The sequence below is a fragment of the Misgurnus anguillicaudatus genome, chromosome 25, assembly GCF_027580225.2.
Source record: "Misgurnus anguillicaudatus chromosome 25, ASM2758022v2, whole genome shotgun sequence".
Classification (NCBI taxonomy): Eukaryota; Metazoa; Chordata; class Actinopteri; order Cypriniformes; family Cobitidae; genus Misgurnus; species Misgurnus anguillicaudatus.
In genome coordinates, this window is record NC_073361.2 from 16935001 (window position 1) to 16950190 (window position 15190).

Here is a 15190-nt window from a genome sequence, read left to right on the forward strand (position 1 = left end):
TAGCAAATGACTCCGGGCTGGATCCTCAGCAGCGCTGCCAAAACGGATCTGACCCAAAGTCGTCTGCTTTATAAAAATATATATAAAAGCGATTGCTCCTCCTTGTGTCAATTCTCCTGGTGTACCTTCACCTTCCATTTTCCACTTATCAGTGTTTTTGCTCATATGTTACCCTGTCTGTGACACGGTCTTACTTAGTCAATATTAAAGATGTCAAGGTTATATTTATACAGAATGTTCTTTACATTATTTAGGATAAATTTATGTAGGAACGGTGTAGTAAATAGTCAAAAAATTACTTAAAATCAGGTATTCATTAGCAGGGATTTAAGCATCCGTCTCAAGCCCCTTCATGGAGAATAGCAAAACAAACCTGTTTACTATTTACACTAAAGATTATACGGGCACACAGACATATGTTTTAGTATTTAGTATTTGTCCACTTTGCATGTATTTTGAGCCGGCACAATCTCCACATGATCTGTAAAAGGTTTTTTTCTGTCCCTACCCTAGCCTTTACAGAAATATTACACGTGAAAAACACTTTAGGGTTACATTTTTTATATATTTTAAACTGAAACAATATGTTATTTGAACAATTACACCACCTTGAGCCATCAATGTAGAAATATTTGATTTTTATTAATTAATTAAAATTCCAAGCACCACAGAAGAAGTGCCCGTCCCCACAGTCATGTACAGAGCGAAAATGAGATCAAAACAGTGTTTTCTTCCATTTAAAATACAATAATGTGTCCATAACTATCAAATATATGATGTAAATTACATTAAAAAACAAAATGCTAAATAAATATTATAAAATATATAATAATGGTCCCTTGGAGTTGTGTCACTGGTGTTACCGTTTAACAAAAAAACTCTTATTTTTAAATCAAAATCACACTGATGACATCTTTTGACTTTCTTCATTCAATTTCCTGGAGATCTATATGAGAAGTCCATGGTAAGACGACTGTCTCTTTTCAGTTATCAGAAAACTTCTATTTATCTCATGATTTCATATGAAGCTTTTAGTTTATGTCACTGGTATGACCTCCTTTTTTGTTTGGGAAAAACAAATGGATTAAACTACTTAATTTAGTGTGATATACAATGATTGACAACACGTGGTTTGATACTTTGCAGCAGCAATTTTGTAAAATGCAGAATTGTCACTGGTTTTACTGTCACTGGTGGTGTTACCTTCTTATGGGTAACAGCAGTGAAGATCAGTAACACCAGTGACTGATGATTTGATGTGTCACTGGTGTTACTGTGTTTTTTTTTCTTTCACATGTGAGATGATGATAATTTTAAATTCATTGAATTCTGCTACATTTAGGAATTAAGAATAAAGCTGAAAAAAAATAATATTTCATAAACACCTTTAATATTGCTAAAGAAGTAAGGAAACACCAGTGACAAAAAAATTGTGTATGAAGTCTTTAAGTACCTGCACACAAAAAATAAAAAATCATTAAGCTGTCATTTATGTGAACTCATAAAGTCAAAGATTAATCTAATAATGTGGTCTAAGTTTAAATGTTAAAAAAAGAAATCAATTTTAAGACATCTTGTCATACCAAAAGTGGATGTTTCTGTAGAATGACCCAAAACTTGATAAATTCATGTAAATGGGAATGTTTCAAAGACTGTATTGTGTGATTCAGTGCATTTTATCAGATCTGACCTTATCTAACATGACAAATGTCACAACTTTTATTTTATTTTTTTTGTTAATTACTTTTTGCCTTGCCTAAAACATTTAGTTTATTACCAAATTGAAAATGTGTCCAACTTTTTGACCCCATACAGTATCCAACATTACACAACGCAAAATGCATAAATTACACATTTTATCTAAATGTAAATTTGATCTTCCAGTTGAGCAATAAATCTATAAATGATAGTTTCTATTTAAACCTGCTTAAACATAATGCGATCGCTGACGGTTTTCTGTAACAGATTGTAAGGCTCAGTTTTAATAGGTGTGACTAATGATGGCTTGATATTTCCTCCTCGGCACTAATTTGTTGAGGGGTCTTAAGCCGGCACTCGAATCTGCTTAAGCTGTAGAAATAGGGTATGAAGTTTAAGAGAGTTTAAAGAATAGAGATGAGGCAGCATGTTGGTTAGACTGCACAGAAGCACTCTAGGGGAGCTATTGAAATGCGGCAGGACCGACCAATGCTAATTTACAGTAAGAGGTCCAATTTACAGTACTGGTGGAGCAATTTAAGAAATGAGGCCTGTAAGCAGAAATACGGGGGTAGGGGTTACAATAAGTCAGTATGGTGCAAATAAAATGGTGGACATCATTGGTTATCCTGGTTTATACAGGGGCTGTAGACACCGTAAAGTGATTTTAGGAGAAAATCAGGGGTCAAAATGAATGCAAAGGCTATTAAGGGAATTTTGACATGTGGAGTAATATATTTAATTGAACATCTGCTTACACACTAAACTTAAATGAGTCTGTCACTTCTCAGTTTTATTTGATTTAACAATAGATGAGACATGTAAATATATAGAAAATTAAATGATTTCTAAAATAATAAAAAAGACTTCAACATGCATGGTTTTGCACAAACTATGGTGTTTGTGCCAATGCATATTGTCAGCAAAAATACGGTGCTATTCTGAAATTTGGTTTAAAAAAAAGTATTTACTGAAATTAAATCAGAAAATAAATCACTGCTGGTGGTCGTTTGTGTATTGCATTGATGCATTACATTTATAGATTTTTACACGTGTGCATTAAGCGGACGGGTGAGTCTCATGAAAACTTGGTTTTAAAAATGTCAAGAATGAAAATGTAAAAATTGCTTAAATTTACTTTTTTTCCCACCAGACATTGAAAAACAAAGTCTGGAGTAAATGGGGACATTAATTTAAAAACTTTTACTTATCATTTAACACTTTTTGTAACACAATTAAAAAAATTAGTCCTAAAAAATCTCATTACCGCAACAGTCAGAAAACATCAACACTGACATATTTTCAAAATGACATGACAAACCTGAAAGAACATAATTTGGAGATTCTGCACATGCATTTAAAATCAAAGTATTATGCTTCTATTAATTAAATTAACAGTTAATAAGCATCTGTTGCGGTAATGATAATCAAAATGTCGTGTAAGCATTCTGACAAGACAATATTTCAAATTAACTGTAAAAAAATGATCTCACCTGGTAGCCATCTTGAAGTAACTGGTCCATGTGCTTGGTCACTCAAAATCAAACTTTATTAAAATTCTGTATGTGTGCTTAAACTGTTCTCAAAAAGTGTTGCGGAGGATGAGAACATCAGGCATGGACACATCATTTTCCAAATTTTTCTTCATTATTTATTATACATGAATATTCAGTAAATATTTTTTCTGTCATCTAAAGTAGTCTAGCAAAACATCCATTTATTTTTTTTCTTAATATTTTTGTGTTAATTTGATTCAATTACAACATAACACATGTTCAAACACAGCCGGACACATTGCGGTAATGAGAATTTCAGCAGAAAATGAGATAAAATGTATAATTATAAATTCTTATGTTGTAATCACACATTGTGCAAGGTAGAATACAGTATTGTGTTAATTCTGATGCTTTTTAATGTTAGTATATTACACATTTTAAAGCTAAAATCATTAGTGCCGTGGTGTTTCAATGGTTTCGTGAGAATCAACCATTTACTGAAATTAAATCAGAAAAGAAATCACTGCTGGTGGTTGTTTGTGTATTGCATTTATGCATTACATTTATAGATGTTTACACGTGTGCATTAAGCAGACACTTTCATCCAAATCTGCAAACATTGAATTTAATGCACATTAAAACTAGATTAAAAACAAATCCACCATTGACAATTAATGGATGCAGCAGTTATCAGTGTTTTGTTTGGTCATGTTAAACTTACTATTATTTCCTAATAGAGTGCCAGTGGAAGTCTTTCATTCATTTACATTAAGCTCAGCTTTGGGTTTGACGATCAGATCTACACACACCCTCTTCCACATTGTTTCCTCGGGAGATGAACTTAAAGCCCGGCCTTCCCCACCTGATCCTGATCACCGTTGCCTGAAGGCTTCATTGAAATAACTAGGCTTTAAAGACTCGCTACTTTAAGCTCCTCTGGAGCAATTATGCATTCATGTGCGGGTAATTGGCATCCACGAATACGAAATGTTTAAACACTGTTAGCTTCTTTGGATGTCGCCCATGTTAGACAAAGCCTAAAGGTGTTACCCCATTTCCATCTATTGAGAATGCTGGGAAGAGGTTGAAATGGCTCTGTGTTTACAGTAAACTTTAGGGGAAAATGCTGAGTGCTACTCTTCGCCCACTTATTAGTATCTGCTTCCCCCCAACTTCACAACCAGCCATCAATAGCTGAAGTCTTAATTAAACAAGGAGATGCTGACGTGTCAATCATATACAGACAAGACTGTAGAGTTGCGTAATATACAATACAGACTACTTTTTGTTCTCTTGACAATACTGTAAGTTCAGGAAATCACGTGAAAGCCAAGCAGGCACAACGAAACATAGTATTAAAAGTACAGTTAACCCCAAAAATAAGTTAATTGATCATTTATTCACCATCATATCATTACAAACCCATATGACTTTTTGATGAATGTTTGAGCTACATTATAGTGCATCATTTTGCCTTTATTTTTGCTAAACATTTAAAGTAAAACTTACTTAAAAAGGGGGATGCAAAAATGAGGCACTGTAATTTTAAGTAAATCCAGCGTATTATTTTTTACAGTGTATACTGTAGTAAGTAAACAACACTGACTAATTTCCATTGTATGGACACAAAGCATTGGAGACATTTCTCAAAATATCTTCTTTTGTGTTATAACAGATCAAAGTCATATACAGGTGCTCTTGTATATGCATTGCATTAATCAAGTAGGAATTGTATGCACTCAGAACAAACAAAGATTACTTAAAAGTTAATGCAATAAGTTGTAGGAATGTCAGAATAAATTCCCATTGCTATATGCTTTTTTTTACATTTGCGCTGTTATCACTGTTTCACTTTTGCATAGGATCAATACAAATATTTTTGATAGACCTTTCTTATCTGATTGAAATTTTCAGTGTGCATACAATTCCTACAACTTAGAGCATTGCATCTGGTTTGAACCCAGATAATAAAATGATGTAATGCTTTTTAAGTTGCCTTAGATAAAAGCATCTTTCAAATGCATAAATGTACAGAACCACATAAGGATGAATAAATGTTGACAGAATTTTTATTTTTGAGTGAACTTTGCCTTTAATCCACAACATAATAACACGGGACACCTTTATGATAACTCTCTATATATTTGTATACATTTATTTAAAATTTTTTCACTCTTTTCGTGATTCTTTGCATATTTTATGAGGTGGCTAATTTGTTTTAATTTATTAATTCAATGTCGAGATTTATTCGTTTTTGTACGATTTCCTTTTGCCCCTGTGACGTTGGGTTTCATTATTATTTTATATTCATTTCGTACAAATTCATACACTTTAAGAAATAACATCAAATCAACATATATTTTTATGTTAGTTTAACTTAAAAAATTAAAATTAAAATAGTAGATTGAATTGACTTGAATTAAGAAGTTATTTAAACTTCATGCTGCATTTACAGTGTACAAATCCGTAGGCAGTTTATACCTGTATTTATTTAGTTTATTCATTTTTACTTGTATACTTTAAATAGAATTAATGGATTTTTACACCTTGAAGTCAATTTAACTTACTATTTTAAGTTTTGACTACTGATCTATGTGGTTTTGACTTATAAAAACAAGATGAAATTGTTTAACTTAATTTGTTAAAGTAACATCAAAATATATGTTGATTTGATATTATAAAACAGACAGTTGGTGATATTTAATATAAATATTTATAAATAAAATATATAATTTAAAAAAAAGTTAAATTAAAGGTGATTAAATAAACAATGGCATTGATTTGCCTCTGATCTGAATGCGTGACAAGGGGCAAAATAACAAACAAATATTAACGCTCTCTTTTTTATCATTGATATGGGAAAGTGTTTATAAAGGTCAGAATTATGCATGAATTTCAGCCTTAAATCAAAAGCCTCTTTTGCTCAATTGCCACATCTCAGCAGGATTTGCTATGCCTGCGTGGTGTCTTTGTCAAAAGCAGTTGTATGTTATCTGAGTAACAGAAACAGCCCTGTAATCCTTTATGTGGCGGGACGCATAACTGTTAAAACTCCAGTGTGGGGGTGTCCTGTGCGCCATTGTCATACACGGTGTTGCCATTGGGTTCTTTGTAATGTGGCCGTGGTTTTTTTACATGAGCATGAGGCCAATCTGCTTGGATTGCTGCGCTTGGTAAGGGGTCTAAAGGTTTTCAATGAGGTCTGTATTTCACTCACTTTCAACTGTTATGCTCCCTGCCTAAATCTTTGCACTCAGTGTGTCGAGGAAAGGTGTTGTGTTATTTTATGTAGGGTGGGCCTATTTAGACAGCATCTTAAAGATGAGTTTCACCAAAGCTAATTTGAGTGCCCGTCCTTAAACAATGCTACTGTAGAGATGATCCACCAATCAGAGCACGGGGACGCACTTGCAATGACTCTGAGGCCATTTACTAATGAAAGATGGTTGCAGAATAGACAAACTTTTTATTGCGTTTCCCCACAATACACAAGAATGAAACTAATATGCATTTAGCAGCTGTCACAATTTTGTTTGATGTGTTTGTGCAAGGTGGGGGGTGTTAGTTACCACAGTCAAAAACGCAGACAAAACACATTACACACCAGTGGCAATAACAGTGAAGAGGGTGTTCGGGAAAGGCTTTGTCAAAAGCATGTATGGTTGTTTTCTTTTAATAGTTACAGAGGAGCAGACACAGATTCATTAGTGATTCCTGTAAGGGCCATAATGTCAGAAGGTTAACAGGAAGAGCATCGGCCCTTAGGTACAACAGTGACTGCCCAAGGCCACACAGAGAGCTGTAGCTTATACTGAGACACATCTGTCTCTATCTGTTGAATCTCTCTTTTAGTCTGACTCTGATGGTCCCTTTATATCACCATTAATACTTTGTATACCCTATAAATTATTTGCTTGTGCATTAATAACACACTGTGTTGGTCTAAAAGTTAGACAGGCACTAACCAGGATAAACCAGTTAGGACCATGCAATGAGGGTCGACTGTAACTTTCTTTCCTTCATAATTTATAAATAACAAATCTACCTGATATCTCTTTGAATCTATCTAACATGGATGTCCCTATTACTAATAGTGCCATTAATATATATTGATAAAGATTTTATAATAATATTGATTTTAATACAATATTCACAGTGTTGCACTTTCCCTTAATCCAACCCCAACCCTTCAGAGACAACTTTTAAAAATAAATAACATAATTCCGTTTGATTTATAAGCTTGTTTCCTTGTGGGGACCAAAAATGTCTCCACAAGGTCAAAAAAAAAAAAAAACTACCGGTATTACTAACTTTGTGGGGCTAGTACTCATACACTAAATAAATAAATCATAAACATGAAATTTGCACATTTGCACAATTATTACATCACCCTTTATTGTGCCTTAATGTTATTGTTTTATGTGTTACTGTTTGCAAACATTCACTTTATGTGGTCCTGTGGAGTCTGTGTATGTTTGGTTCTCATTTTAGTTCTTATGTAACTTTATATTTTAGTCTATGCAAAACCTTTTAATTACATACAGTTGTTTGCGTGTTTTGTGTTATGGAGCACCAATGGTATACCATAGTAAATATCAAAGTATAGGCTAGACCTACTCAGGGCTGGAAATTCATGGGGGGGACTCTAGTTTTTTTTCCAATTCTTGAGTTTTTAAGTCACATAAACTTTTAACAATAAATTTGTCATCAGATTAAAAATCATTTTGTAAAGTGTGAAAATTTGAATATTTAGTTGATAGGAGGACAAATCTGAAATAAAACCGATACAGTGTCTACAGTGCAATTGTGACTGTGAAGTGTCAGGTGACAAACATGATGATGCATTATAAAATAATAAACTCATAATGAAGTCATTTTAAATGCCATGAAGTTGTTTAAATATGATTTATTTTCAATTCCACCATTTCAAAAATTCTAAACAGTCTGAGGTGGAACTTCATTCCCCTGACTCGGTTCTCACTAAAGATACATAGATGCTGATAAGAGTTGACGTGATATGGAATCATACGCCATCTTCTGGATACATTCAAAACTGCACAAAGTTTACCCTTACAAACCATCGTTTTTGCCAAATTGCCACAGTTAATATATTTACTAATGTAAATAAATAAAAATGTAATAGAGGTCATTTTATCTTTTGATTGAGTAATCTTTTGATCACTTGTGACGAAAGTGTTGGTAAATATTATGGTTAATAACAGGATAGTAATGCGTAAATTATGCCTCAACAAAAATGTATTGCGTCATTAGTAAAAAAACAAAACCGAAAAAGTTTCGTAACTATTAATAATCAATACATAAATGTTTTATCCATTCCACTTTTCAAATGCTTATTAAAAAATAAAGCAAATAAAAATACAATTATATATTAATTAAATTAATACATAATTAGGAAAGAAAATTTACAGAGAAAATATATAGGCTAGAGTAATGTTTATTGCATATTTAAGCTTTTACTACAAGACATTGTTCTGAATAATCACTTCGAGATTTGTCCGTACGTGCCATCCGTATGAAGTTGGCGATTTCAAGATGGCGGCCACCACAGTTGGAAACGTGAGTTGTTCTATTCTTGTGAAGGAATAATTAATTATTTTGAATATTTTAACATGTAAAAATACGAATGGCTGATGTTATGTACGATTATATTGTCTGTGTCTGGCAGCAAACATACAGCACAATAGAAAAATGTGTCCCTTTTGGTTAACCTGTAAGCTACACTGCTGTATGTCTTGCTAACGTTAAGTATTTAATCGGTATACTTTTATTATATATCTTTATATTTATATTATAGGACGTTATCGAAGATGACCTTCCCAGTGCAGTTCATCTACTAAACAATCTCACAGAACAGGTTGGTAGTTTCGTTTGCTTTTACTGTTTTTATGGACAGTATCATGGATTCACACTAACGAATGGGGGATGGTGAATGTATTACCATGGTAAAAGATACGATGTTATTTTCAGGTGGCATCTGTAACAGGTCACGTCCGAGATGTGATGACGAAAGTCCGAGAGAAGGCATTTCAGACATCTAAGGTATTTTCCTTTAACATTCAAAATACAGTTATGGCTGCATAAAGCATAACAACTTACAGTTCTGTTTATTTTTGCTTTTGCTCTAAGGGTTTGTCTTGTTTGGACTTGAGATATCATCTGTTACTGTTTTATCTGCAAGATGTGACACATTTGATCAGTTTAAAAACAGAGGGAGAAAGTATAAAGGACAACAGCGCCATCCACAGGCTGGTCACCATTAGGACAGTAAGACACAACGTTCATCACGTGAAAGCAATTAAATACATATGTATTGAATTTGTGTGATATTAGATTGGACTTGAATGCTTTGTATATGTTAAATGATTATTTCTCTCTTTCTCTTTGTTGTTTAGGTACTGGAGAAAATGCGTCCCCTGGATCAAAAGCTGAAATATCAGATTGATAAATTAATGCGGACAGCGGTGACAGGCAGCCTCTGTAAGTGTTTTTGTTCATATACAACATTTCTGGTTTTCGTCATTGCCAGATGTATTAAGAACGTTGATCCACAATCTCTCTGACATATCAATGTGTTTTTCCAGCTGAGAATGATCCTTTACACTTCCGTCCTAATCCTCAAAATATGGCCAGCAAGGTAAAGCTCCAATGCCAATAAATGGGTAATCTGCTTCAATGAAAATGCTAAAGTGAAACTGAACGCAAAATATGTGCTGTATTGCTTTCCCAGCTCAGTGAATCTGAGGAATCAGATGATGAGGATGAAGCAGGAAAAACAAAGGATTCTGGGACAAGAGAGCCTCTAGGCGGCAGGAAATATGTTCCTCCTCGGATTGCTCCAATGCATTATGGTCTGTTACTCAATTTGATACAAATGTTTTTTATATATATAGACACCGATACACTCTGAGGCTTTTTCAGACTGCACACAAATCCAATTTATTATTCAGATCCTTTCAAACTGACTGTCATTTCCCAAATTATGAAATCAGATCGGAATGTTCAGATAATTCAGTGTATTTATATTGGTTACGGAGATCTTGCTATACAACAATTGAAAAAAGTTTGCAAATGGAAAATTGAAAATGAGGCCAGTGCTAATTTTTATCATGACATGCCAGATAAATCTGATTTCATATTAATTTAGTTTGGATGACCTTTGATTCAGAAACTTTGAGTCATAGATACACTGGGGAAAAATAAATGCTTGTGTGTTCAAATAAAATATTCATAATCCAACACAAAATCTACAATTTTAACCCACTTAGTAAAGCTGCATGCTACTGTTAGGTTATTTGGTACATTAAAAAGTGTTAATGTATCATGCGTTTGTTAAAAATATGTATATAATTTTATTGATTGTTTGTTAATTCCCAAATTCTCGATTCTTGACTCAGATGGGGACGTAACAGAAGCAGACAGGCAAAAGGATCTGATTGATAAACAGAAGAAAGCAGCACTCCGCAGTTCTGTGATCCAAGAGCTCCGGCAGCAATACAGTGATGCTCCTGAAGAGATCAGAGACCGCAGAGACTTCCAGACAGACCGGGAGACCCGAGAGGAGCAACACAGGTACAAACTGTATAGGATTATTTTAAGCAAACATTCATGTGAATGTAAAGACTTGCGTTATGAGCTGACATGTTTAATCGTCTCATTCTCTACTACTCTTTCTATCATTTTGTGTCATTTTGAAGCAGCATTATTATTCGATATATATATTAAATGTAATGTTAACGCATTAAGGGGTTCAGTGCAGATTACATTACATACTGATTATTATTCAGATAAATGTCTTTCATATGGTAATTCATTGTCTTGGCTAATGTTTCTCATAAGGAAAAACTATGAGGAGACCATGATGGTCCGTCTGAATATGACACGCGAGGAGAGGCACAGGAAGAGAGGGCTGATGGGAATGTCGTCACAGCTGAATAATATTGCACGATTTGGTGACATCACGGCTCTGACAGGTGGAGAAGCACAGGTGAGGCTGTGGATTGGATGTTCTGCATATATTTTACTTGTTGTAGTGGCGATACTTGCATGCATGTATTTATGTAATGTACTCATGAAATAATAAGGAAGTATATAAAAATGCAGTGTGGTTTAGGCAGACGTGTGGTTAACCACGGACCTATAGGAAGTGAGACATGTTCAATCTCTCTAAATATATTTTCTTTGTTTTGGTAGGACGTTGATAATCCCAGACCTAAGAAAAAGAAGAAAATGACTAAGAAAATTAAAAAGAAAGGTAAGTTTTGTTTTGTATTCAAACGTTCTTTAAAAGAAATACCCGTATTACATATTTTTTTTGTATCTTTACAGCTTTCAAGAAGCGCAAGTAGAACACCTGATACCAAGGACGAAAAATATAAAAATAAAGAACGTGTGTAACTTTTTCAGAATTACAAATACATTTGAAATGAATTTGAGTCTTTCATTTCTTGTTTAAGCAGTTTTTACTGATCAGAGTGACCATTCTGAATTTATTACAAACCTCATGAACATGATTTGAGTTTATTGCATTATTTTGTTTCTGAGGTTCGATTAGGAAAGGATTGCAGCACAAAAGGTCATGGGTTTGATCCCAGAGAACATGCTGATAAAATGTTGATCTTGTAATGCACTGCAAGTTGCTTTGAATCAAAATATCTGCCGAATACATTGTTTATGATGTTAAGTTGCAAACTCATGTAAAATGCCAAAGCAATTAGTACATTAAAGACGTTTCGCTGGACAGGTTTTAGCATAGTCCCAGATTAAAAATGCTTGTTTAAGATGCCTTAATTTAAAAACACCTTGCATGTGTCTTAACCCCAATGTTTTGTCTGATGCAGACAATCTTTTTTTTTTGTTGTAAGGTTTGCTTGTAAAAATGACTTAAATGTCCTAATATAATGAAAGCCTAGTCCTAAATTAATCTAAACCCAGTCTGGGAAATCATTACACACACACTGTTGAACAAAAATGCTCAAGTCCAAAGCCATTGATTCTGGAAAAACAACACTCTGACCCAGCTCATTTAATGATGCCAAGCTGTAATAGTTTTCCTTTTTTGTAGTTTGCCAACTTTTCCGCCAGCTTCACAAAGCTAAAGGCTAGTCTTTGATTAAAACATGTTTGAGGTGTCTCAACTGGATATAACTTGACTGACAGATCTTAAAATATACAAGTGCCACTTATTTGTCTCAAGATACACACCAGTAATGTCTTTGGTTTAAACGCATGTTTATTAAAGATGTTTAAACATCTAAATTTAACTAAGGCCTAGTCCTGGCTTTAGCTAAGTCTTGTCACCTTAGTTTAAAGAACCCTTATGGGTTGTTGGGGACATGTCTTTTTTTCAAGTCTTAATTTGGCCACAACTTTCTCTGCGTTTCAGCAAATGGAATGATTCTGGTGACAAATCTTACATTGACATGTTTTGAGAACATGCTTTTTCAAAAACTCAACAATATACCATGGGCAATTTTTTTACCCTTTCGGGTTGTTCATGGACAAAAAAGCCACTAAATTAAACGGCTCTAAAAATGTATCAAATAAATTTGTTTTTCTTTTTTTTCATAAATCTGTTAATCAGCCAAGTTTTGTGCACGAGGGAGGTGCTCCTCAATCCTAACCCTACACGTACACACAAATATGCCATTATACTCCATATAACTCAATGTACAGGCCAGAAATTAAGCTGTTTTTTTTGCACAGGCCTACTAAAGGGTTAATGGTGCCACATGGTGATCAACAGTAAAAATGACTAATTTTACCTCTTAGCAAAAAGAAAAACAGCCAACAATCAAGAATGCATGATTGTATAGTGTCATGGCTTTGCAATCAAAAAATTTTGTTATAATGAAAGTCAATGGGGCAAAAGCATCAAACAAGTAATTAAGAGAGAAAAATTTAATTCTGATGCTGCACAAAACCTAAAAATGCATCAAAGCCAATTTTTTTGCTTTTAACTTTTAATTTTATTATTATTATGATTAGTATCCTTCTCATCTGTCTTTTTATGCATTTCTGTACAGCACTTTGGTCAGTGCACCATTTCAAATGTGCTTTATAAATCAATAACCTTAAAACTTGTTTTTATTAATCTTTGGCATACCCAAGACTGTAAAAAAGGTTTAAAAAATCAAGTCCACAATAACTTTTTATATTAAAAAATCTGTCATTTTGGGTTTTCTCCCAAATCAGTGACATTACTTATGAACTTGGCGATTAAAGAGTTCAAATCATGGAATTTTTGTAAACGTTTGGTAGTTTTGAACAGTACTGAGGTTGATTAACAGATTTATGCAAAAAAAATAGAAGGACGGGTTGATCTGATACATTTTTACAGCCGCTTTTTTGTCCACAAACAACCCGAAAGGGTAGTGAATTTGAACAACCCACAAGGGTTAATAGAGGAAGTACTCATGAATTCACTAATACCTTTGGGTGGATGTATAAATGGCATTTTAAATAAAATGTGAGCTGTAAGGAACTGATTTTTTTTTTTTGCAGCCACTACAGACATGTGGTCCAATATTAATATGCCCTTAGTAGGATTGGCTACTATTTTAGGCCTGATCTGAGGGCTATTTCATAAAACTCGCTTGGAAAAGCGAGGATTAGAGTTTCAAACTCGACTTGAATTAACCTAACAAATGAGGCGAGGCTAAAGCGGTTTCAAAAAAGGCAAATGAAGCTTACGCAATCCAACTAATATGATCCAGATTTCCCTAGTCAAGATAATTGCGCGTGCACGCTATTCTTGAGCAGCCCTAGAGGTCGAGCGTGGATCAAATCGATCAAAGTTAAAGAGAAAGTGGTAATTTTTGATAAAAATGTATGAAAATTTTACTACTGATTGAAAATTATAATACTGCTGCAATAAACAAACCCATAAAATAGTTGGAAAGTCCTTATGGATCAAATCCTTGCATGCAGAAACTAAATTTAAATATATCGTCTTATTTTAAAGCGATCACATGAACGCACGCAATACTGTCAGAATTGATGGCCTAGTGGTTAGTGCTTTCAGCAACGCATACTGGGATCCGGGTTCGATCCCCGTCCATGCTCTTGTGGCTTTGCTTTGCTGATTTTCATATATTATACTTTTTAAAAATAACACAAATCTTAACTTTTAAAACACAATTTGTAGTTTACTAAGTAACCTATATAATACATATTTAGCAGATGAATGATTTTAATACATTTACAGTAACTTTAAATGTAACTTAAATTTAATTTTTTTTAATTCGGGGGTACATTTCAAAAGCAGCAACTTGAGTGGACAATAAAGTTACAGGTGAAAATAAAACATAAATATATTGTTCATAAGAATGGTAAATGGTAGTATGAGAGATTTTAAACCACTGGTTTATTATCACACTGTTAAAAAAATTAGCTGTAGTTATGCAGCTGTTTGCCAGTAACTTATGTAGATTTAAAGGTTTATTATTTACTGGCAACAGTTTGTTCAAAGTTAAATCAACATTAAACATTAACAAGTCTATGATTTTACAGCATAAAACTATAAAATAACAGCCTCATGCAAAGCATTTTGTGAACCAGAAATCCTCATCAACCTTTTTCTGTTGTTTCCTTCATATTTTGGTTCCCAGAATGCTTTGCATGAGGCTGTTATTTGATGGTTTTATTCTGTAAATAAAAAGACTTGTTAATGTTTAATGTTCATGTTCATTTAACTTTGAACAAACTGTTGCCAGTAAATAACACACACATAAATCTACAGTAAGTTACTGGCAAACAGCTGACAGTAATACTGTAAGTTCTACATATTTTTTTAACAGTGTAGTGTTGATAGATAAACAGAGTTCTATTAATGGTTACAGTGAGGATCAGTTGAAGAAAAGCCTGAGGTATAAGTACATTATACTGTAAGTCAGTACAAGCCTTGTGAGCTGAAAAATTATTGTATGCAGGACACTAACAATCTTCTCTGTGATAAAAAAGAATTTTAACTCATTACA

At 33.5% G+C, this 15190-nt stretch overlaps 1 protein-coding gene across 1 annotated transcript; it reads left to right on the top strand.

The window, feature by feature from the left end:
* Positions 1-8676: 8676 nt before the first annotated feature.
* Positions 8677-11642, top strand: ngdn (neuroguidin, EIF4E binding protein). Its single transcript, XM_055181808.2, has 11 exons — positions 8677-8771; positions 9010-9069; positions 9183-9254; positions 9342-9479; positions 9608-9692; positions 9797-9849; positions 9943-10063; positions 10610-10784; positions 11052-11199; positions 11406-11466; positions 11541-11642. Exons 1-11 carry the CDS (start codon positions 8748-8750, stop codon positions 11558-11560), a joined length of 957 nt encoding a protein of 318 aa, XP_055037783.1. The 5' UTR covers positions 8677-8747; the 3' UTR covers positions 11561-11642.
* Positions 11643-15190: the final 3548 nt, after the last annotated feature.